Source organism: Lethenteron reissneri, chromosome 20, assembly GCF_015708825.2.
Source record: "Lethenteron reissneri isolate LAM-NWPU_2019-01 chromosome 20, ASM1570882v1, whole genome shotgun sequence".
NCBI lineage: Eukaryota > Metazoa > Chordata > Hyperoartia > Petromyzontiformes > Petromyzontidae > Lethenteron > Lethenteron reissneri.
Window position 1 is genome coordinate 2687996 of NC_083798.1, and position 26282 is coordinate 2714277.

The 26282-nt window shown below is 47.0% G+C and overlaps 1 protein-coding gene across 1 annotated transcript; it reads left to right on the plus strand.

Annotated features, from left to right (window-relative positions):
- Window positions 1-26282, plus strand: LOC133344604 (homeobox protein Mohawk-like). The gene is made up of 7 exons (XM_061554613.1): window positions 1-98; window positions 7218-7528; window positions 10531-10690; window positions 11681-11834; window positions 19887-20513; window positions 22478-22511; window positions 24746-26282. Exons 2-7 carry the CDS (start codon window positions 7281-7283, stop codon window positions 24879-24881), a joined length of 1359 nt encoding a protein of 452 aa, XP_061410597.1. The 5' UTR covers window positions 1-98; window positions 7218-7280; the 3' UTR covers window positions 24882-26282.

Sequence of the window (26282 nt, forward strand, 5' to 3'; positions counted from 1 at the left end):
TGCGTGGCACTCACGGCGCGCGCTCTTCGACGCGCACTTTGGCGGAGACGGCGCTCAGAGCGAGAAGGAGGAGGAACACGGCGGACGACGCGCGACAGGTGAGCTGACCGCGTGCGCGTTGTCACCTTGCTGGGGATGCATCGTCGGCTGCACTGCGGGGCTGTGCACAGGTGCGACACGTGCACGAGACCGCGCGTGTTGTGAAGCGTCACGTGTCAGTGTGCCTTGACTCAGCACGCGACCAGTGGCTCGGCGTTCGTTTGTGTTTGACGGCCACTGGAGCATGATTCGTAAATTACACGTGCGCATGACGGCGCCCAGTGTTTAATAGGAAGGCGACTATTTGGTTGTTAATTTCCGTCAAAGAGCAGTTGTAGTCCTTTCGTCGCTGTTAAGATACCAACGATGTTATCATTCAGGCATTAGGAATGTATCAGCGACATTGAAGGGTATGTATATGCATGCGTGTGTAGTAAGTGTAATGAGGTGTGTGTGTGTGGTTATGCTGATGAATCTCTGCTTTGCTGTTTTCGCCGACTTTAACCACTCGTATTCAGTGATATACATCTATGTACTCAACTACACCATTGCATACTTTATACGTGTCAATAACGCATATTTCTGCGTGTGTATATATGTAAACAATACACTCACGCGTGTAGTGTCCATGATTTATCTTTATTATTCAGATACTTGCTCAGTGCATTTGCCTATCCACGCAATTGGCACGTATTTGTACACAAATACTCATTAATACTAAGCATGTATTTACCCTTCGAGACATATCCATTTACAGTTATGTATATCAAAGTATCCGTGTGCTAACTTGATTAGACTTATTGAAGTACATTATGCAGTACCCTTATTTTTGAGTATTAAGGGCCAATTGAGATTCGCTATGCACGTTAGGGCTGCTATTTCTCTGTGTAAATATGAGTCGTGTTTGTACCAGGAAAATCTGTGTGTGTGTATATATGTGCATTCCATGCTGTTATGTCATTGTGTTCGTATGGGCATAGTTATCACGGCATCAACCGTGGGATTTGTTTAAAATTGGTACACGGACACTTATCGTTGGAATAATTAACATCAAACACGTGGATATATTTAAATATATCGTGCTGTCAAAATAAATGTATCCTCTGTACTGACCAAATAAGCTCCCGTCCTGTTAATTGAGTACAGGTGTGTGTACCTTCATGATAAATAATCCACGAATTAATTGTTTACACAATATTACTGGAGAGGTTGGACATCGTGAAGTCGTTGTCATAAGTTACAGAGCGTACATAGATATGTATTCTTTCCGTATTATTATACATATGTCTGTTTGTACTATACGTACACACAGTGTTTCCATATACGCAGTCAAGGTGAAAGACCAATTGCGTCATGTCATTATCTGTTAAGATTATTTGAAAACGTATTCTTTGTACACGGACCAATACTAATAGTAATACGTTGGTAACCACTGACGTTAGCCAAACGTTACGTCGTCCGCTGTAGAATGTGCGGTGGAGTGTTGATCACTTCCGTTGATTGTCCCGAGCCAGTGGGTCAACATTCCACATTCCCATGGCAAGCGAGTGCCCTCTTGATGTGCCCGCGTGACGACCACTGGTGATGTCCCACCCAGCGGGTGACACGCAGCTTCACCAGCTCGCTGGGCGCTTGCCCCGGAGGACTCGAGCGATGACTACGACGATGAGCTGCAATCCCGATTGCTGTTCTGAGTGAGCGATTACTTTGAGCTTCTGTTGCGGAGTGAGTTACGCCGAGGGGCACCGCGACATGAGATCGTGCGTGTTGGTGGCGACTTGTTTAGCTCGCCCGGCGCGCTAAGAATCTTAACGATCTGAGCTCAATTCCTCCGGCCACGGCTAACGCTCATAGACCAGAGTGGTGAAGTATGGCCAAACAAACCGCTTGACAGCCACACGGCCTGGCGAGGCGGTCTTCGTCCACCGGTGGATTGACAGAGTTCCAGCAAAACACTCTTAACAAGTACAGCTTCTATATAGCGCCTTGAACTCTCGCGGTGCTTCAACATCAATGAAGGTGTTGGGCTAAGAAGTGGATCATCATTATTCATGTTATTTTAATAAATTATTGGTAGTTATTAAAGCTGCGCTCGTAGCAACAGGTTTTAGAGTGTCCATTGCAGGTGAACGTGTCGTAAAAAAATGAATCCGCATTGTAACTCGATAGGCGGGTTGGGGTTTAACCTCCAATTACCGGAATCCGCTTTTCGCGTGGGCTTGAATATGAATGCAGCTGAACTTGCGGTGGTGAAAATTCATGTAGAGCAAGGCGTGCCGTTTAAAGTGCAAAGTCGATGTTACGGTCTTCACTGCCTCTACGGAGCTGTGCATGGTCACTTAACAAAGTACCATGTTCCAGCTAAGCGCACGTTAAATGCCCCGCTATTATACGCAACAGTGGGCTATTGTTCGCAGGTGGCAAAGATGGAATTCCGAAGTTGAAGACAACCCGCCACAGGAATGTGTAATGTCCATCACTGGCAGCCAACAGAAATAAATAATGCCCCGCGTTCGTTACAGAACGTGCACAATTAAATTTAGAAATGGTGTACAGTTTACACAAGTCCATTACGACTCTAAATGACGCTGCAAACAAGATGTATAATAATAATATTTTCCAGCTTTCCCACGCTTGAGTCGGTGGTAGTGGGGGCTGTTCAGGCTGGTTAATGCAGGAGCGGTCCGTGTCGCTTGCCGTGCCCGGGAATCGAACTCGGGCAGCCGGCTTCACAGCGCCCTGCCCTCGGCACTGCGCGCTACGAATCCAAAATAAAATCCATGACACATCAATTCTGCCAGATCGTAATCATCATCAGCCATGGTCTTCTCCTCCACCCGTGCCGATTTCATCGCTCCATCTCCCACCGGGACGGGTCTTTTTCTCAGACGCGTTCTCAGATCGCTTCCACAGCCGTGCACTCGTGTCAAGTAGGCACGCGCGGCACACGCGCAACTCACGCCGTCACAAGAGGCGTTCGCCGTGGCCGCACGAGATCACTTGCCCATCCACCACCACGACTCCCCCCACCCCCCTACGCGCGCGTCTCGTTGCTCGCTGCGTCGCATACCTCGGGAGCGCGCTCGCAACCGCCGCAGACGCTCTCGACGAGTCGTGAGTGCCAAGGGCTCGCGTTGTGCTCGCGGGGAGAGACGCGGCGAGTCGAGGCACGCAGCGCCAAGGGGCTGCCTCGTGCGCGTGCGAGGCGCGCGTCTATCGCGTCTATCGCGAGAACGAACAGGGCCGCCGCTTGTTGCTCTCCTTGTTTGCGACGAGGGCTCTCTCCGTGCTCTCGCGATTCTCTGTCGCGAAAGCGTTCGCTTACTCTGGCTTGCCAAGACAAGCGAGCCCTGCCGCTTGGGTATGCAGCAGCTATGTGCTGCTGCTGCTGCTGCTGTTGTTGTAGTGTCTGATGGGGTCACGGATACTACATGTAGACTGAGACTACATTCAGTGTGTGTGCGCGTGTTGCTTGTTTCAATTTGTGTATCATTATTGCGGTATTATCACATCGCGGGATAGTGGAGAGGTGGCGGCGGTGTGGGGAGGCCTTCAATCAGCAGTGGATTGACCATGGACGATGATGATGATGAATGTAATGTACAGCGCCTTCATCAATTAAGTGCGAGATGAATGGTTCCCTCGTGCATTTGGGCAATTGTTTGACCATACTTCACCACGATGGCGAGTTCCGGGTTGGTGAAGCACTCCATCCCCCCATATGTAGTCTTGTGCAGGCTATTCAGGGTGTACGTCCACGTGTAGATGTAGTCATCACACGATAGTAAACATTACAATACGTTCCTATAGGGTGTAGATAATGATAATCATGATGTTTGAGTGGCGATCCAGCCCATCGTCCATCCGGGGTTAATAAAAAAAATAAGTACCACTTTGTGGGAAGTCAATAAGTGACTGTCTTGTGATTGATTGAGTAGCCTCGCCGTGGGAATGTGGAATTTCCACTGCTTTGCATGGGGTTGACAATGAAGATGAAGGCGGCTCGGCTGAGTGGGGATATCAATGGTTGACTGTTGTTATTATTTAAACGTGCTTGTTATTAAATTTCGATTTAAAGCTTTCGTGACTGCAGGGATTCATCTTCTTGTTTCTTTCGGTAAAGTCACGTAGACTTTACCGAAAGAACCAAGAAGGTGCTTGTTATTATTTATACGTGCTTGTAATATAAAAAAACTAAAATGTGCTTTTATGTCGGGACATTAATATATCCGATTTATATGAATCCAATAACATTACAAGTACTGTACTAGTGCATTTTTTCATGATTATACTGCTTTATAATGTACATTATCATTCTCAGAAAAAAACATCAAATGTCAAAATCACCCACAGCTACATATTGAAATATCACCCGGAACTCTTTTCAAATGAGATTGTGAATGTCGATTATTACAATATATTTATACAGCATATGACTGTAAACCTATCAATATATTTAATCACTATTAATATAAATTATAAGCATATGTCTCGTCGAAAAAAAAATATGTGCTGTACATCTTTACTTAGAAGTTTAATAAGGCACGAGCTTGTTTAAATATGTATATGCTAGCTATATATGTCACCGTGAATATCCAAATGCTGTGATTATTGGGCGATTAAATCCCAATCAAAGTTAACCTTTTAAGACATCGCTTAACATATCCAAACTCAACATTGCCAGCACTGAAATTGCACGCTTTTTGCCCGAAGAGTGAAAATCTAATTCAATCGCTGACTATAGCCACACGATCGCGCCTCTCACACGTGGTTTCGTTTCACCTTCACAACAAGTAAAGGTCAATGTTATGCGTGGGAGAGTAAAACCATCAATTCCAAGCCTCTGGCTTCTGTGCGTGCACTACCTCTTCTGTGTGTGTGCCACTGCTTCTGTGTGTGTGCCACTGCTTCTGTGTGTGCCACGTCTTCTGTGTGTGTGCCTCTGGCTTCTGTGCGTGCACTACCTCTTCTGTTTGTGTGCCACTGCTTCTGTGTGTGCCACTGCTTCTGTGTGTGTGCCACTACTTTTGTGTGTGCTACTTATTCTGTGTGTGCCACGTCTTCTGTGTGTGTGCCACTGCTTCTGTGTGTGTGCCACTACTTCTGTGTGTGTGCCACTGCTTCTGTGTGTGTGCCACTACTTTTGTGTGTGCCACTCCTTTTGTCGATGTGTGCTACTTCTGTGTCTGTGCCACTTCTTCTGTCTGTGTGTGCCCCTTCTTCTGTGTGTGTGCCACTACTTCTGTGTGTGTGCCACTGCTTGTGTGCCACGTCTTCTATTAGCCACTGCTTCTGTCTGTGTGTGCCCTTCTTTTGTGTGTGTGCCACTTTTTCAATGGCCGCTGTCTCCTCACCTGCCCCGCTCCAATCCCTGTACGCACTCCACCCACCGGCTCAATGTCCTCTTCACGATTAAACCAACACTCGCTTCCTGCCACTTTCTATTCCTCACTTCCAAGGCGCTAACCCTGTGCTGCCATGAACATTAAGGCGTTCTCTGCGTGCTCCTACAGCTCGAGGTTTAATTTGTTTTCTCGAGTTGTGCGAGTGTGTTATTCGGTTTATAGAGTCCTGTTCTCAAACCAGTGAAATCTGTTAATATCTGTACATTTCACTGCATTAATGTTATGCTCTACTCCGACGTGTTTCGGGTTGTACCGCACGTTGTTTTGCGGGATGTCCGATGTTTCGCTCCACATGCAGTCGATTTGCTCCACAGTTACAGACGGTGTTTAATTTCAAGAAAACATTAAACATTTCTTGAAAATAATGGTGACATGCTGAGCTCCTATTTGGACACAAAGTAAATTTGCCAACACATGCACGGGGCCGTATATTCTAACGAGTATGTTTTATTCATACCAGTGTTGATATATTTTAGTGAACAGAGGATTACAATCATAATTTTAGCACGGAATACCACAACATTGAAAACATACACTGTGGCTTTTCTTAAGCTACTGTGCATATAATATATTACAGTACACTGAAATAAACCAGGCATATATTTTCAACAATAACATTCAGTTTTTTTTATATTATAGTGTGCTGCCTGTGTAGGCATATGGGATGTCACATGTAAGTGTGTAAATGCACTATTTATATTTAAACCTTTTTATATATAAAGCTGCGAAGACTGTAGGAGTACGAGCATTTGTTAACACCAACGCTCCATAGGAAACACATATATGTGATCAGTAACATTTCAGGAAATGAGCCTTATTTGTATTGTATCTACACTTCATGCATATGGAGTCGTTGTATATACTATACATTAATATTGTTTACTGTCGCTTATATATAACAACAAATGAATGTCAAAATATAAAATGTTGAGTAATGTACTGAAGTGAGAATGTTCCACACTTTAAGAGCATGTCCCTTATAGCCATGAGTGGCATTGAAAGGTATACAAATGAGTTTCAAATATACAGAATCAAAATATGTATTTATACTGGAGGAAAATACACATGCTGGAAATACCTTTCTTCCGAGTAGCCTGTGATAATTTTGCAACGTGTGAATTATTCGTAAGTGTGGAAATCTTGTCGCATGGATGATGAAGACATTTGATAGAATTTACAAGAATCTCCCATTGTGTGCAGTTGTCACCGTCCACTTAACTAAATCTAATCGTGAAGTCAAAAAGAAAACGTCTCTCCCTGCTCCAATGAGCAATGCGAAAGGGCTCATCTTCACTGGCGCTTCAAGCCAGTGGTGGACATTCCTCATTCCATGACAGAAGCATTTATCTCCATAGAATGAATACAAAAAGTTGTATCACTGGGCAAATATAATTGGGCTGTGACCCGATAAAAGAGATTTTTTTTTAAAACGTGCTCAATTAATGTACTGAAAACATTTCGTTTTTGGCCTGATTTTTGGTGAAAAGTTTCAATGTTTCCATAACCGAGGACACGGCAACAACACCGATCTGTGTCCCTCCACTCAAACTATTGTTAAAGAATAACTAGTGGGGGGGGGGGGGGGAGGTTAAATAGACGCAGTTTAATCCATCACATTCAGACTTCATAATTCTGACTTGACGAGTCAGACTCTGTGTTGTCATCTGCTGTGTACCCGCCGCTGCGTCCGTGCACAAGCAGCTCTCCGTGTGATGCGACTCTCTCGAGCAAATCAAATGACGCCGCCGCCGCCGTCTCTGTGTGCACTGGAAGGTTGCCGTAGCCCTGCGCGAGGCGGCCACGCGACCCCGCGGCTGGGCAGAGGCAGCTCGGGCCATGGAGGCGGCGAGACGCGGCGCGATGGCGCCCCTGATGGAGCCCTGCGGGGAGGGCTGCTGCGGAGGCGTCGGCGGCGTTGGGGAGCGCCTCTTGCCCCTGAGCCACGCGGCGGTGGCGGCCCCCCCAGGAGCCGAGCCGCGGCTCTACCCGGAGCCCTTCCCCCGCTACCCGGCGCTGAGGCCCGACGTGGCCTCGTGGGATGTGCGCAGCGCTCACGCCCGCGACAAGCAGCAGCAGCAGCCAGGGTAAGGGCAGAGAGCGCGAGAGAGCGAGTTTTGCAGTCGCGGTCGTAGTTTGGAGAGCGGTGGCAGTGACCGGGCGGTTAAGCGAAGCGAGCGGCACCTGCCAAGTTTGCGCGTTGAGCGCGACGAACGGAGTCGACTGCCGTGAAGACTCGGGCTGTCTGGCTCAGCACAGTTCCAGAATGGCTCCCAAAAAAGCTCTCCTGGAAACAATGAGCTATAGCCTCGAGTCAGGACTCCGAGCCGAACACCAGGGCTGAAGTTAATGGGATGCGCTGTTCAGAATCACGACGATACGTGAAGGCACCGTTATTTCGTCGCTCGATGTATGGTCACTGATTGTGGCCGGGTGGCGCTATGGCTCTCAACGCGTGGTCTGAAGGTCATAAGTTCAACTCCCTAAGGTGAATCTACTCGGCCCATACTAATATCCGTCAGGCCAAGAGAGTGAATGCCATTGTGCGGGAGGTCAACGCTGACCTGTGTCATTGAAATGTAGAATTTCCACCACTGGCTTAGGATGAGTGCCCCCCTATGTTTAGGGTCATTGTTGGCTCAGGTAAAACCGATCGGGCAATAAATGTGCATATTCGATGGGAACCTGGTTACAGAAACCTGGCTACAGAACAAACATTCTTCAAAAACAAAATCATCAAAAAGAACTGCGTGCGGTCAATTTTCGAGTGGCAAAGTCTTGCCTCAGCAAGGCAAACACCACCCGAACACAGGGTTTTGAGCAGAAAGACACATTGTCGTGCTCTTCCACGTAATTAAAACATAAAATAAATAAGTCAAATTGATTAATTTTAAACTACGGCTGTCACATTTGTGGTCACGCAATTTTTTTTTTGTTATTTTACTGGAGAGTATTACTTTCAAAAAACATTTCCTGAAGCAAAGAAGTGAGCAGAACAGATTTGCTCATTGTGACTCCGGTTATTGAGTCATTCTCACATAATCTTAGCAATGGCTTTTATCAGACGTGGCGCTTGAATAAATGCCTGTGCTAATGCATAACGGGGTTCACTCTTGCATTTTTTTTCCCTAACCAAAGCGCATTTTAAACAGGCTGCAGAGTTTCGCCTCGCGAAATAACGTGGCTCATTGTAGACACTTTAGACGTAGTGTTATTTTAAAATAAAAGATAATTATGGCTAGACGTGTTTACAACCGCACGGTCCTTGAAACGTAGGTAATGAAAAGATTATAGAAAATCGAATCAACACAACGTTATTGTGCGCGCTTAACCATGCGTGACATGTATAAATGCTCATACTGCTGCTATAACAAGGCTTACATGTTTTGATACGCCCCTAAATGCATAACTGACCCGAATCACAAAAACTAACTGTAAAGTAGAAATGAAAAAAGTTATTTTATGTAATTATGTAATTACGTGTGACTTGCTGCCAATTACGTTGCCTGGTATTTTAGCAGGTCGTATAAAGATGGCTTTGGGTCATATGAAAGGAAATTTAAAAGTGTATCCCTTGTGGTAGTGCTCATTTGCATCGGCAACCCTGAGCCAGATGTGGAAATTCCACATTTCCATGGCAGTACCCAGTATTTCCACAGCATATCCCAAAAAGTTTTCTCATTTTATTAAATCTATCTATTGCTATGATTGCATCTACCCAGGACCGTGAGTGAATTCCTTTTAGCCACAGTGTTATCTGGCCTCATTGGCTATATTAATGCTTTGACATGATAAAGCAGCATGTGTTGTTTCCCGTGCATAGTGGAGTGTAAAGTGTAAAAAGAGACAAATAACAGAACTCAAGTGAATCCATAAAGTTTTAGCGTTCAAATTCGAGATGGGGGTGAGCATCTCATCATGCCTCTGAAGTTGATTTTTTTTACATGTTTTGTGTTACAAGTGGTTAATGTTAACAGTGGACAATTTTAGATTGTCCTGGCCCATGCAATAGGAATGTGGAATTTCTGCTTCAGACTCATTGTTACCGATGTAAATGAGCATCACCTCGTGAGCTCGGCTTCACAAGAAGAATGTTAACTGTTTTGTCTTGTGGAAAGATTTTCTCCCTTTAAACTTTAAAGGAATGTGGAATTCCCATCACTGGCTCTGGACCACCAACGCTTTGAGCTTTTGGCCTGAGCTCAGCAGGCTTGAGCCTGGCGAGTACAGTACTTGGGTGGGGAATCATGGACAGGCATCACCAACCCCCACTGACCAACCTGGAGACGTATGGCCAAATAACCCCGATGACCCGCATCCCATGAGGAAGTGCTCGTCCGGCAGACGAGCACTTCCTCATGGGCTACACGCAAAGGTGCAGCCCTGCAAATGTGCGTTCATGCAACTGCTGGTGGAAAGGCCTCCATTGGAATTTGGTCTCTTCTTCCACGCTGGTCAGACGTGTCGGAGAGGTGGGAGTGCCCCACACCTTACTCCACCAAAACGCAACCTACCAATCGACTGGCTGCGGTGTCATGGGGAATTTAACCCTTTCCCGTTCCAAGACGTCTGCATTTTGCAGGGTGGGTGTCCCGCTTACCGCTGAATCTCGGAACGCACAAGCGGCTCAGCGTTAATTTTATTTAGAGAGGCATAGCACCATTGTTTATAAAGATGTTGTACTAACCGCAGAAAACTGTAATGACACGACCGCGGTCTATCATAGCTGGCGCCAAACTGTGCCGCACGCCCTCCCGCGCGGTCTTGTGGGAGCCTCGGTACCGGTAAAGTTGTTTTATTTTAGTTTGTCTTCCTGTTCGTTTTGATGACGTACACGTACGTAAACGTACGTCATCGGAACGGAATCGGAAGAAAGTCTGATGATGTGCACGTATCGTATGCCGTCGGAACGGGAAACAGTTCAGGAACTTGCCCCCATTGTGTCAACTGCCGCGCCGGGAGATGAAACTGCCGACCTCTGGGCTGTGCTCGGCCGTTACGCCGTGGCGGCGGCGCCACCGCCACCGCCCCACGTGCGTGCAGAGTGGACGAACCGACGTTTCGGTCGACTCGCGTTGGCTGTGTGCAGACGGAGGGCCGGGGCGCTGCGAGTCCGGCACAAGCGGCAGGCGCTGCAGGACATGGCTCGGCCCCTCAAGCACTGGCTCTACAAGCACCGGCACAACCCCTACCCCACCAAGACGGAGAAGATCCTGCTGGCCCTTGGCTCCCACATGACGCTCGTTCAGGTGATCCCAGCGGGTGGTGGGGCATTGGGTAGTGGCGCATCGTGATAATATCTCGGCGGTGGCGAGATGTTATCTGCCGTGCCTGGTATACAGGAGGTCGTGGGTTTGATCTCGACCCTGATCCCTGTATACTTGGAGATTGCGTGTGTCTCTCTCCCCGCGGTTGCATGGATTTTTCTCTGGGTCCCTCAGTTTCACCCTTCACATTTAGAAACACGTGTTTAAGCGTATACGGCTGCTATACATTTCCACGTGATAAGCCACTTTGTTGAGCTATCATTTGTAGCCAGGTTGCTTCTGAAAAAGCTCAGTGGCCCTTACCTGGTAAAATAAAAAATAGTTTTTAGTTCATGATCATCGTGTGTATGTTTGTTGAACTTATTTCGCATCGTACGTAGCCAACCGTGCCAAGCGGAGGTGTGGGGCAAGCACCACAAACTCAACACAAAAAGCAGTTCTGAAGAAATTTGTTTTCAAACTTGCCATGATCAATAATTATCATCAGCCGTGGTCAAACCACTGCTGGATGAAAGCCTCCCCAGTAATCCACCTAAGTATTGTATCTAATCCATCCATTCGGTTTGTCTGCATATCTGTTGTGTGTTTCCTATATTTTATTTACGTATTGAATTGTGCCTGGGTGTTCAGCCAGCCATCGCTCCATCTCTGTGCCTACTACATATCTTGCATGTGCATCTAGAGCCAGATTCACAGAGTCATGTAACAGCGGTGAACCATGTCACCTCGGGCGAGAGGCCCGATTGACGCACCTCCGATTCACGCGGTTGGCTACGTACGGTGCGAAAAAAGTTCAACGCGCATGTGAAAACGGGCACAAATTCAGCAATAAATCGACCAAATAGAGCTGTTAAATCTCCGAAGAAATATCAGTTCCGTAACGATTGAGGGGGGGGGGGGGGGGGGGAGGGCACGCATCGCGTCGAAGATCGCTGCTTACGCTGCGTCGTCGTGGTTGGCGCCCGGTGCCAGGTGTCCAACTGGTTCGCGAACGCGCGACGGAGACTCAAGAACACGGTGCGGCAGCCGGAGCTGAGCTGGGCCATGCGGATCAAACTCTACAACCAGTACGTGCAGGGCAACGCCGAGCGGCTGAGCATCAGCAGCGGAGACAGCTGCCCCGAAGGTACGCGCCTCGGATCACCTGCAGCGCCTGCCTAGTCGTGAGTAAGTAAGTAGAACTCATCTTCTTGGTTCTTTCGGTAAAGTCACGTAGAAGGGAAGTAATAAAATAATAAAAAGAAAACATAAAAAAAAATTATTATATTATTTTATTATTTTATTATGTTTTATTTTTATTATTTTATTATTTCCCTTCTACGTGACTTTACCGAAAGAACCAAGAAGATGAATCCCTGCAGTCACGAAAGCTTTAATTCGAAATTTAAGTAAAACTCAGTTTGGTACGTAGGCTTGCGCGACCAATATTGTTCGCAGTAGATGAAGTTTTTGCCAAAAAGGGCCCGATGATGCTGGATGTAATTACCAGTGAAATGTCGTACTCAAATTGTAAATGTTGGGGATTTTATCTCCAACACTCCGGTGTGCTAAAGTAGCAACTAATTGTTTACTTGACAAACCTTAAAAATTTGTTGTGTCGGGTGGTAGAGGGTTAACGACACATTTATATTTACAAGGCCTCACAGCGCTTTGCAACACAATCCCAGTCAAAACCTTTAACATTAAAATTACAAGGAAATCAACCCTGCACAGACAGATACATGAATTACTGCACGTGGAAAATTAATGAGGAGTCGAAGAATCGTCACAATTAAGTCAGAGTTCCCTCGGCCAATTAGCAGGTGTGCGTCAACGCACTCCGCACAGCCATTGTTATGAATTTGTCGCATTTCGGTGAAAGTGATTGACTATCGAGGATCCATTATTTCTTGTTTGGTGTCATTTTCGCCAACTCATTTGTACCCAAAAATGTCCCGGCTCATTTGCACCAGCCTTGACCACTTCCATTACCCTACATGTAACGATAGCATACAAAACGTTCGTAACTTCTACATCACGGATTCTCACAGGGGCAATCCGATGCGCGCATCGTGGGGCATAAGAAACGACAGTGCGTACACTCGTGAATGCAGTGTTGGTGCCCGCTGTGAGTTCATCGCTTGATCCGAGCGTGTTTATAGACGGACGGCACGAACCACTTTGGAAGCCGGACCAGCGTCTGTGAGAACACTTGGCGAGTTTCGTGAGCGCCACGAGTATTTTGATTGCGTCCACGCGCGTGCGCTGGTGGTATCAGCGCATCGAGGGGCCTTTGGCACGAGGTGTTTTTGGCTGCGGCACGCGACCACAAACATGAAACGCCGGACAATCTACGCAGCTGAATTCTATCACGATTGTGTGAAATAATTGGGCTAATCGACTCATTACAATGAAATCATTGCTTGCCAGCAGTAACTATATTAAAGTGATTATCTATTTTTTTTTTATAAATATTTGGTTACACCCTTTATATTTTTAATGAAATCGGTGCCCCTTGAGCTTCTTGGAGCCCTAAATGTTGGTTTTATTTCTGAATAGCACCAAAGACCAAGATCCCCCGTATAACCTGTAACAGACTGTTGGAGCAAGTGCTGTTAGCGAGTAGCACCTATGACACCGGACACGGCACACGAGGGGGTGGGTGGCCAGCACCACGCCCGGACGCCTTTGTCTCCCTAGCGGCGATGTTCACACATTGCACCAGGTACTCGTTTGAGGCTGAGTCGACCTAGGAGAGGCCCAGTACCGATTCAGATAATCGTCACTGGTGTTAGCCGTGAGCGGGAATCGAACTCGGGTAGCCGGGTTCGTAGCGCATTGCGCTCCCCGTTATTCTGCCCCCCCCCCCCACCACCACTACCACCACTACCACCACTACCACCACATCCCAACAAACCCACACCACTGCCGACTCCCCACTGCCGTTTTGGCATCACCGTATTTTGACGTCCTCTGACACATTTTCACCTGGCCCAGAAACACGTGGAAATTACGCCGCTTCGAATGACATGCGAATTGGAAAGTCCCACTTAAAATAGTTTCACGCGATTAAATTCAGCAGAGTACATTGTTAGAACATCGTAATCTGCCTTTTCACTGAAGGTGAACGTGGAGAATATTAGGGATTTCGTGGAAGGAGAGACCAGTCTGAAATGAGTGAAAACAACAGAGCAGTTTAGACTTAATCGGAAAGAGGAGTTTGTGATGATGGGCAGGACACGTGTGCAGAATAGACGAGGGCGGGTTACAGAGACAGGCATTCGGAGTGGCAAGCAGAGGTCAGCCACCAAAGGGAGATTGACCTCAAGCCAGACGGTGGGACACTAAGAGCAGGGCTTGTCGGTCCGTTGCAGCAGTCGGGGAATCGTGTGCTGGTGGTGATGTGTGGCAGCATCGACAACATCAACCACCATTACCTTGCATATAGCGTTACCATTCTGGCAGGTGGACAATGTCTCGTGGCATACACGGAGCACTTCAAGGGCTATCTGACCACCACTGCAGTCGTTTGTTTGGTTGTGCGGCACAGATCTCCGACGTGACCTCGCGTTGTGCCGCGCGGTTGGTTGGCACGATCAGTCAACCAACCGTTATATCGCACAGCGCCTTTCGCGAGCGGATCGCCGCAAGGTATCAGATTGTGGAACGCTATATCATGAAACATGTTTTCAATATTACTTCAAAAGTACAAAGAGAGATAACGTTCCCTTCCAGATTGTGGTAGCTCAGTCCACATTGTACCGAGCTCTTTGTAGGCTGATTGCTCTGCTACACCGGCATTGTCCCGCTGCATCACTGGGATATTGAGCAGAGCTACATCCTACGAATCAGAATCTGTATTTCTACTGGAGGAATCCGATCAGCTATAAAGCTCTTTTTACACAGACGTCCAGTCGGGTGGGTAAGAACGTTACAACAACAACAAACACAGACACGATACGAGTGCAAAGTAAAAGAAAGGTAAAGAAAATCACCCAGACACATACACAATACAATACTAAACCATCCCCATCCTACCAAAGCCGACTGAGGTATTAGCTTATTTTTCAAAAGCGACCTGGCCACAAATTAAGAGCTAAAAAAAACTGGCTTAGAATTTGGACATTTATAGCAGCAAAATAATCTAAATAGTCTAAACGCGTGTTTCTAAACGTGTAGGGAAAAATTGGAGGACCCGGATGAAAAAAAATCCACGCGACCACGGGGAGAGAGACGTAAACTCCAAATATACAGCAGCAGGCGTCAGGGTCGGGATCGAATCCCCGATACTCCAGCACATAAGGCGAGGTAGTTAACATCTCGCCATTGGCCTGAGAGGTCAGCGGTTAACTTGCGTACGAGGAACCCACGGTCGTTGGAGACATTTGGAAGTCAAGATCAGGGCCTTAGGATACCCTTGGTTCTTGTTCAAACTCTGAGAGCAGCGCTTTGTCGACACTCTAGTGGAGAGGTAGCAAGACTAAAAATACCAGAGAATAGCACATTGCAGTAATCAACACTAGATGTGTTATGAAACTGTGCATAAATCTCTCTGCATCGGATAGAAAATAATCTAAGTTTAGCAATATTCCGTAAGGTGAAAAATAAGATGCCTTCGGGACGTTCCTGATATGTTGCCCAAAGGAAAGTTCTTGATCGAAAATAACACAAACAGTTCTCAGCGTCACGCTGAGGATGGTGGGGGGTGGAAATCGCCGAGGGCTCATTGAGACAGATTTATTTCGTTGGTTCTGAGGTCTCAAAAGCATCGTCTCAGTTTTTTTTTTATATCAGAATGTGACATCAAAAAGACATTTGACATCAGCGTTTACGATGTCAGCAAGCTCGCGAGTCAGATGTTCCCCGGATTCAGTGGAAGTGTATCCTACACCTTCGAGCAGCATCACCCCAGAGGTTTCCAGGGAGAACGGATTCGGACCAGTAATGGAACCTTGTGAACACCCGGAGGTAATTTCTGATCAACACGGGAGAAATTCCCTCTGCAGTTTGAACAAACGGAACATTTCTCTCTGAGTGCTGGGAACTTCTTCATGAACTAAAGACATCGTGCTGTGATTAACACTGTTATACTATATTAACACTGAGTCTTAAGACATTAACACCGAGTCTTAAGGCATTAACACTGAGTCATAAAACATTAACACTGTGTTTTAAGACATTAACACGAAGTATTGATACAGTTAACACTGCGTTTTAAGACATTAACACGGAGTCGTCTTAGGATAATGTTACTGCCTGGCCAGGGATCAGCTCAGCCCATTATCCATCCAGGATGCATCCATCCATAAGTGGTTAACTGCTTAACTGTGCCCCTCCATGAAAAGGTGGAAATTTCCACCACTGGGCTAGCAGTTGCCAGTATAAATAAACACGGCCACTAACTCATCTTACATCGCGAAGACACATTTACCGTCTTGCTTCATTTTTGTTTTGCTCATAACAAATGCGGATTGGCGAGCATTGCGCTGAGAATGACCCTCATTCAGAGAAGATGGAATATATTCATTTACGGAAAGTACAGTCGCTTCCACTTAATTGTATACAGCACAACTGCATACGCTGCTTAAATGCATACCATTCAGAACAGCCCCTTTAATTCGGTGGTACTTAAAAATAATTTGATCGAAAACATAGTATGCCTACAAACATAGTATGCCTACAAACATAGAATGCCTACAAACATACGCAAAGAGAGGCATCTTACACCCATCTTTTCAGTCGCCAGATCGCATTGTCGATGTGAACATCATTAAGTGATGACGACACTGAAAGGCACGTGTCTGTCACTCTACGAATAGAATGACGACATCATCACTGGCGAGGTGTGTGTGTGTGTGTGTCCACACGCACATTCACTTGATGCGGTCACATGTTCCCAGATCCACCTCGTAGCTCAAGAAACGTGCACGTGTTCTGTCTGTGCACGTAGCGAGGTTCATCTTTATTATTTGGATGAAGTATCCTCGCTGTGTGACGCTGTTGCTTCGGCTCACAATCACACGAGTGTGCCTTCCAATCCCAGTCAGAGGGAGACTCGGTCCATCGAGTCACCAGTCGTCTTCTTGCTGCCAGAGTAATGTGGAATGTCCACTGCTGACTCAGGTGCACCAAATGGAGGTTTGTGCAGAGACATAATTTTTTTACGCCGGTTTGCGGTTTACAAATCAGATCGTTTTTACAAGTTTGAAACTACTGTTTCGAACCATAGTAAGGGTCTGGTGATTGTCCCGAGTCCATACACATGCTGACTTTGCATTACAAAATATTACCATTGGTGTGAATCCCTCCCTGCCAGATTTATTTGAGTTTAAACAAACGTCTTTGTTTTTCATGGCAGCCAGTTGCACGTTGAGTCTTGATTTGTTTAGACTTTTGTCCCCCCGCGGTCCGGCGCTAAATTGCGCATGGTCGTTGCAGAGTGATGCTCGTGTGAATTCAACATTGACGCATCTTGTGCCTTCTCCACTACGCTGGGGCACAAGCACTGCGTACAACGATCTATACTGGCAACGTCACGTGCTATATTAATACAGTCAAACCTCTTAATTCGCCGATTTCTATTTTGCTAAAAATCGATTATTTGCGATAAAACAGTTTGTACGTACATGGATACACTTTCTACAGGGTATAGGTGGTGGAAGGTCCCACAGTCACTTATCTTGGTTTGGCAGCCCTGAGCAAGTGGTGGAAAGTCCACAGTACTAGTGCTGGGGCCAGGATCTACTCCAATATCACATTCCCACAGTGATACCAAAGTTATTGACCTTGAAGGGATGGTTGCCTGAGTCGACCTCGATTGGGACTTGAACTCACAACAATCATAATTCAATCGAAGTTATGACATACCAAAAAAATCTGTACAAATGGGTTGACAACCTACTTGCTGTACAGCCCTGTCGGTCGGTGTCTCACACATAACAACAATGCGTGATAACGCCTCCCCCGCCTGCAAAGCCCTGCATGTGTGCCACCACATCTGGATCTGCTGTGGTGCAGAGAGAAAACACCCACACCATGTCCTAAATGAACACCGTCTCCCAAAAGTAAACTCACATAGCACATCATTTGCTCGCACTCACCCTACGTGCAGTTTGCAAGCATAGTATTTGGCTATCTGTAGCACATGCCATCACACTTGACACAATGCGTTACAACACGAGCGGAGTATACAGATTCGCCGTGTGCTTGAGTCACAACTTGGCTGCCAACACTAGTCTATATATAGCGTCTCACTGTTGTAAGAAATACGCAATCCAAAAATATATATACGGAAAGTTTGTTTGTATTACATTACAACAACAATATCAATCTACAACAATGTGAACAATTACGTCTGCTTTTGTAAAACAAACACATCAAATAAATACATAAAACACTCATCTAGCACCAAAAGGTTATAGGCCGCAGCATTTTATTGCAGCTGGGCTGTCGAGGTTGGACAAGAGGTGGGCCCCTACCATGCACTACTGCCTGCCCTATAATGTGATGCAGAGATGTTAACTACCTCGCCTGGCATGCAGGAGATCGTGGGTTCGATCCCGACCCTGACGCCTGCCATATATTTGGAATTTGCATGTCTCTCTCCCCGTGGTCGCGTGGATTTTTCTCCAGGTCCTCTGGTTTTTCCACCCACATTTAGAATATTTGACTGCTATACATTTCCACACGATAAGCTACTTCGTTGAGCTATCATTTGTGGTCAGGTCGCTCCTGAAAAAGCGCTACATAGCTCAGTGGGCCTTACCTGGTGTAAAATCAAATAAATAGTTCAGTTTAGACATGGATTGGGCCCGACCATGCACCACTGCCTGCCCTGTGCTATGATCCAGCCTGCGTCGCATTCATCCCTCCTCCGCCGTGATCACAGCTGACAAGAGCTCCAGGGTGGCGGTGATGCCGCTAGAGGGCACCGTAGTGATGCGCCTGAAAGTCACGTGGCTGTAACTTTCCAGTCTTGTTTTTGGTATTTAGGCAAAGGTTTTAAACCCGTGCGAGGTACACATCTGATGATGATTGCTTGTGTTGCAGTCGAAACGTCGTGAGAATGTTATTGTTTTATATTTTTATTATTTTATTGATTCCCTTCTACGTGACTTTACCAAAGAACCAAGAATATGATTTGTTTCCCGTATAACAGCCTCTATTTTCATTTAATTTAGTTTGCTTCGTCTTTTAAAACATATCCATACAATGTTCACATTTATAACCAGTCCGATGACCCTTCAACCGTCTAAAGTAACGTGGGGTCATCGAAATATCTTGATGATTCAGAGGTGGGCTGACCCAGTACCGTTATATCAGTTTTCTTAACAAAACGAAGACCAAATGAAGCCCATTTACAGTTTGGTTTGTTATTTAGATTGCTTGTTATAAATCACAAATATATAACATTCTGAATATAGAAGACAGGCAAAACCCACAACTGAACCTACCGAAAGTAGCAAGCTTAGTCTGGATCGCGCCAAGCAATGTTCCAGCACGGATCTAAACCTGGCACCGCCTGGAGACGCAGCTCGTGCCCAGGTAGAGGAGCTCTGCACGCTGCCCAACTTGCTGACCCTCCACTTCTGGACTTTCTGACCCGCCCCTACTTGGCATCTGTGAAAAGAGCTTCATAGCTCGTCGGATCCCTCCAGTATGAATACAGATTCTGACCTTTGAGCTTGGTATTACGTTTTCATTTAAACCTACCCAAGTAGAATTATTTAGGGGACCCTCCTTTTAATTTACGAGTGAGTTGAGAGAAGAGATGTAGAACTAGACATGTAGATGTCGCCTGATGAGTGAAGTGTGGGCAAACGTGGGCGAAGAAGTGACATGCGATGTAGCTGAGCGTTGCAGAGAGGAGAGATGCTGACAAGATATAAACGAGAGTGGATTAGTTGGAATGTCTGTTATATTTATTCGGATTTGAATTCAGAGTAATTTGGAATTTCAACTGCTGACTCAGGTCCACCAATGGAGGTTTGAGCAGAGAGGCATTATATTTGTTTTACTCCGGTTTACAAGTCAGTTAGTTTTTACAAGTTTGAAAGAACCGTTTAAAACCATAGTAAGAGTCTGGTGATCGTCCTGATTTGGATTTGAATTCGGGAGGGGGGGGGGCGGAGATAAGAACGGCGTCACCTCTCAACACGGAGTCGTTCCACGCACGGCCTAACGCCCTCGCCGGTTTCAGACGGCGAGGTCCTCTGCACGGAGGACAACGAGGACGAGGCGAGGCGCAAGGACGCGGAGGACTCGAGCCTGACGGTGGAGAACGTGAGCCGCCAAGGGCAGGACCGCGCCTTCCCTCGCAAGTACAAGAACAGCCTCCTGCACCGCTACCTGAGGGACTCGTGCAAGCACGCGCTCGCAGGGCGCGGCGCTGCGGCGACGGCGGTGGTGGCGGCGGCGGTGCAGGAGGGACCCGGGGGAGCGCACCACAACAACCACCACCACCATCACCACGCGCAGCACCACCACCACCTCCACCACCACGCGCAGCACCTCCATCACCATAATCAGCAGCAGCAGCAGCAGCACCAGCAGCATCAGCTGCACCACAATCACCACCATCACCACCACCTGCTTCACAGTCACAACAGTAGCAGCAGCGGCATCAGCATCAACAACAACAACAACATCATCAACATCGTCGGGAGCAACGGCGCCAGCGGGCACCACCAGCAGGGCGTGCTGCGCCATCAGCGCGAGGCCCGTCGGAGCAGTCACCCGGCGTCGCTGAGCTCGGCGTGCTACGAGGACGGATCCCTGTCGCCCGTGTCCAGCGAGTCGGAGAGGAGGCAGCAAGCACCGGCCGCCGGTAATGCACGCGGCTGCCCCGCGCTCCAACAGCGGCATCAACATACGGCTCATGACGATGGCACCACCCCCACCCCCCCCCTACACCACACCTCCCTCCGTTACCTAAATTCACTTAAATTTCGATTCAAATTTCGATTTAAAGCTTTCGTGACTGCAGGGATTCATCTTCTTGGTTCTTTCGGTCAAGTCACGTAGAATTGAAATAATAAAATTATAAAAATAAAACATAATAAAATAATTCTCACCACGTTTCGGCCACCACGCAAGCAGCCGTGCTCAGGTGTAGAACAGGTCTGTCGAAGAGACAGTCTGAATGACAAGCCCCAGGCTTGGAGCTACTATTTAAGCTGGGATGGAGGGGGCGAAGATCGCCTTGACAAAATAATTTGCATATCAAGATTAATTTAGCATATTTATGGGAAATGCAGATATGCGATTAGTACTATTTGTGAAATGCGTAGGAGGTAAATTCACTTCCCAAGCGATATGTTGGTTCAGTGTGCAGGAGGGATTTGCGGGTGTATGGCACTGCTGCGAGAGTGCAAAATACACCGATTCGTAGTCTGCGATATTGTCCCGTATATATTTTTTTCTAGATTTGAAGCCGTATATTTTTGTGAGGCTATGAAGACAAACTACGTGTCACGAGATGGATGTGGGGTGCCAATGTAATGGTCAGAACAGTGTTGCCAAGCTGTCATGAGGTCGAAGCTCACAACACGCAAAGTGATTGCCACAAATGAACAACGATACCTCGCTGATCTCGCCAGGGAGTATAAAGCATCACGCGAACTCCGGTCACCGCATCGCGCGGCGCTTTCAGATGCGCTTCTGTGGCCGTCTGGAACGGTCTTTCTTACGACATTAGGAAGCCACTGGAGCTATGCATTTGTAAATCGAGATTGAAAATTCATTTCTTTAGTGCTGCTTTTTGTGTTTAGTCTGTTGTCCCCCCCCCCCGCACTTCTGATTAGTGTGGATGGCTACGTACGGTGCGAAAGAAATTCACACATACAGTACGTTATGGCTGCAATTAAGCACTGCCTATAAACACAAATCTGTTGTCAGTCTGAAAGCTCGATGGAGGATTGCAGGTGAGAGCTTACAATTGACAGGTGTCTGGAATTCAAAGTCAACAGTTGAGTGGACAGTTTTCATCTCCACTGGTGGCCCTAAACCGACAGCGACATTTCCACGTTTCTATGACTGATGCACGTTTCTCGATAGGAGAACCGCTGTTTTATGATTTATTTTTGCGCGGAATCAAACCTCACCAAGCTGAGACTGTCAATAGTTTTCGTGTACGTCAGGTGGTGAGCAAGGGACGAGAACCAGCGGCTCGGCAGTACGTGGGCTTGTGTACTGTCGTTCATTGAAATTCTCGGACCTGAGAATAACACGCAGCTATCAAATACTCGGTACGTTTATACGGCCGAGTGGTGCTGTGGTTAGATCTCTCGAATGGCAATCGGCTACTCTTTTTTTACAGTTTCAAATGTCAGTTGTGTATCTCATTATAGGGGGGGGGGCGAAGTGCCACTTTGTGGAAGTCACGTGGAGATTTGCTATGAATGAACTCGCTTCTGCCAGAGTAATGTGGATGTTCGTCACCGGTTCAGAGGCACTTAAAGACAAGAGCTACTGTCGCTTGCTCCATCGAGGATGGAGAAACTTTGGCGAGAGGATAATTGCCCAGCTAAAATCAGATAATGAAGTGCAATTTTATCTTATAAAGAACGTTAAATATGTTTCACCTCTTTGAAGAATATGTATTAAAATAAAATGTGTGCACCCACATGGTATGATTTCTATTTAAACCACGCACACAAGAACACTGCTCTCATTATTGTTAAACATTTCATATTCAGCATTTTGGTCAATTTACTGGCATCCTCTTAAAACGGAATTCTTCACTCGTTCTGCGCACCTTACCATGCCATGGCATTGTTTTCCTTTTTCAAGGTGCAGCCAAAATTCTGGAGCAGAATTCTTTAAGGTAATTAAATATTCTTGTACCACTTGCACCCCAGGGTTTGACACTATGGTGGCAAATGCGTTATTATGAGCATGCACAGGGCGAATTCTACTCACGACCATGAACCTGCCACTACGCGTGACTGACACCTATCTAATGATAGTCGCCTAAACTTCCTGTGAAAGTTTGTTTAACGCAGCCAACAGAGGTGCGTGTATGTAAAACGAAGTGGTCTATTTTAGTTTCATTTTTCTTTTGTCAGTGTTGGCATCATTATTTTATACAAAGTCAATGAGGCTGTGTGCTCACTCGAGTTGGCATTTATTTTGATTGGTGGTCAGTAATGGAAATTCCACATTACAATACCAGTGGCCAATTTGTCCGTCCTCTAATCACTCTTCTTTCCCTCAAAAGTAACACTCATTTGACTGATCCCAGGAGGATAATGGATTGAGTTGATCCACAAAACTTCAAGTTGTTTTTCAAGCACCATGAATCCAGGACTGGCTGGCCACGTACATTCATACTTTGATTTCCATGTGGGGTATCAATTAAACGTGCAATGTTCAGATACATTGGAATAAAATGTCCCCGCACTGCTGCTGGCAGACGATTTACACAATAGCCCTTGAATGGATTGTGTTAAAGTGAAAACTAAATTAACAAAATAACAAATGTGATATGAGGCCAACGACAAAATAAATAAATTCTCGGCTCTCAAAGATCGCAGGGTTTAGTTTATTTATCCTTTACAAGAAGTAAGACTATATATCTCGTTGCCATATTGGCATACTTTAAAAGCTTGAAAAACAATGGAATTATAATGACCCCGAGAGGGAAAAACTAACTTAATGATTTTGCCGGTAAGCATTTGTCATATATTTGGGTAAATCCCATTTGGCTGTGCTTGCACTAAAACTGTGTATCTGCGTATAATTTGTGGAAATTGCATATAATTTTTACTGATGGTCCGTGTATTGTGAATGTACGTAAACATGCGCAATGAAGTTACGCATTTGTTGCAAACATGAACGCCGTCGCGTGCGTGTACGTGACAAAGCCACAATTTCTCCATTCTCAAACGAGTGATTGGATGCTGCTCGTGACTATGAGTTGCCTTGATCCAGTGGCAAATATTCACATTCCCATGGCAGATGCCAGAATTTTTATGGGATGGCCACCGTTGACTTTCCTAAATGTGGTACTCATTTTTTAGGCCTCAGAAGAATGATGAGCTGACCCGGTTTTAAATCTACAACCTTCCAATTGTCTTCCAAATGCTCGAGTAACGGTGCCAGGCCAGGGAGCGTTGCCTTTACACGCAATAATACATCCCAGAAGTGTCAATTTAGTAGTGCATGGATGATTCTCCGTACTTCACCGTGATGGTCAGTGTGGGTTGGTGAAGAGTAGACCCAGGTCCGCTTCACTCGCCACTGACGTTAACCTTGGCCGGTAGTTCGAAGGCAGGTCACAGGGTCAGCGGTTTAGCATCCTCGCTACTGTGGTGCTGGTCTGCTCCCCATTACACACTTTAATGGTTCGAAATAGATGAAGCTGTGTGCCGAGACGTCACCCTACAGACGCATGGAGATCATGGCAAATGATGAACATGGTTTCCTGCATCTGTGTGTTTTACCTTTTGCCCACTCCCATTCCTCTCACCCACCAACTTGCCCACCCATCCATTCACCAACACTCGCACACGCATTCACACACTCGCACGTCAACACACTAAAATTCACACCCCACACGCACACATTCCACAAATCCAAACAACACCAACAATGAAACAATCAATACACACAATTCCACCCACCCACCTACACGCCAACACGTGCACGTTCCTACCCACATACCAACCCAATCATACAACCACCCACTCACCTACCCACCTGTCCACATGCCCGACCACCATCCCACTCATACACCCACCCGCTGCACAAACCCACCCGCCCCTCCGCACGCCGTACACCCGCTCGTACTCCTACCTGCCCACTCGCGCACGCACTCTCACACGTACGCACTCACACGCACACACCCACACACACACACTCACACACTCACACCCACACACACACGCACACACACTCACACGCACACTCACACACACGCACACACGCACACACTCAATCACACACACTCACACACACACTCACACACACTCACACGCACACACTCACACACACTCACTCACACACTCACTCACACACACTCACACACACACGCACACACCCACAACTGCTCACCCACAGTGGACAGAAGCGAGGGCCCGGCGACCCGTCCAGCTACTGGAGCGAGCTGCACGCGGCCATGGCGCTCACCAACCTGGGCACCGCGAGCCGAGCGGGGCCCGGCGCCGCCCGGAGCGGCTCCGCCGTGGCCCCGTAGGCCGCCCTGGGCCCCCTGATAGGGGCACCGGCGGCGCACGTCCGCGGGCCTCACGGGGACCGCTCGTGAAACAACCTTTGGCACCATTTATATTTGTACGTAATGTATATGTCGGCGTGTAAATTTGTATGTAGGTGTACATATGTACGTACGTCTGTCTGTCTCTGCGGGGAGCGGTGGCGCAACGGTTGGCGCTACGAACCCGGCGGCGAAGACCCGAGTTCGATTCCCGCTCACGGCCACCACCAACACCGGTTATCTGAACCGGTCGTGGGCCTCCTCTAGGTCGACTCAGCCTCAAATGAGTACCCGGTGCGGTGTGTTAAACATTACCACTGGGGAGAGACAAAGACGGCCTGGGGCATGGTGTTGGCCACCAATACCCTCGTGTGCCGTGCCGGCCTTCGTAGTCCGCCTGTCAAGGCTCCACAAGGGATCTTTGTCTGTCTGTGTTTATACCAAGGCTGTAGCCATGGAGTCAACATTGGGGGGGACCAAATCTTCCAGGGGGTCTGGGGGTCTTCCCCCCCCCCCCCCCCAGAAAAAAAATCTAAATTTGAAAACTAATTTCCTGCCTAAAATATAAAACCAATTCACGAACACATAGGATAGACTTTTTATTTATTTTTTACAATAATGTCTAATAGTGTATTGTATTTATTACATTGCTCTGTTTTTTTCTTTTTTACCTTTTCTTGTTTAATTGTATGTAATGGCAGAGATTAGGGATTGATAAAATACAACCATAACCACAATCATATAAACAGAAATCTATTTTATAGCAATATATTGGGGGGGACATTTTGAACATATTTGAATATTTGGGGGGGGATGTGTCCCCCCCATTTTCTATTATAATTACGGCCTTGGTTGATACTGTCTATTGCCGTGCGTGCGAGTGTATGTACGGTATAAAGAGACACACGCACACACCTACAGGAGGCCTAGTGGTCAGTGTGCTCGCCACTGAGCCGGTGTGCACGGCGTCCGAGGGTTCGATCCCCGCGAGGACCGTCCGGTGACATCGGCGGGGCATTACCGAAGCACGTCGTCTTCTGTGAACCGCGGCGGGTGGGGGTTGGGGGGGTTGAGGATGTTAAACACCCTGTGACATTGTCCACTGAAGCAGAGGTCATTGCCGGTGTTACGAACGGGAGATTTGAAAAATCTGCGTCAGAAGAGAGAGAGAGAGAAAAGAAAAAGCCACCAATCAACAACACCGATGATCGTCGCCAAATAAAAGAACGTTTCATTGAACGCACATTGTACGCGGAGGGCGGTCAAACCGCGTTGGGAACGACTGCGCTGACCCAACGCTGAGCTTATTTGACGGCCTCGTCTTTACGTGCCAGTCTTAAAATAAGTGCACTGATTGTCTCGGGGTGCTGACTGTATATTAAA

Excerpts from the sequence above, each read along its gene's own strand:
- LOC133344604 (XM_061554613.1), top strand. The coding sequence starts at position 7,281 with ATGGAGGCGGCGAGACGCGGCGCGATGGCGCCCCTGATGGAGCCCTGC. Across the intron at positions 7,529-10,530 it reads AAGCAGCAGCAGCAGCCAGG|ACGGAGGGCCGGGGCGCTGC; the intron begins GTAAGGGCAGAG and ends GGCTGTGTGCAG. Across the intron at positions 11,835-19,886 it reads CGGAGACAGCTGCCCCGAAG|ACGGCGAGGTCCTCTGCACG; the intron begins GTACGCGCCTCG and ends CGCCGGTTTCAG.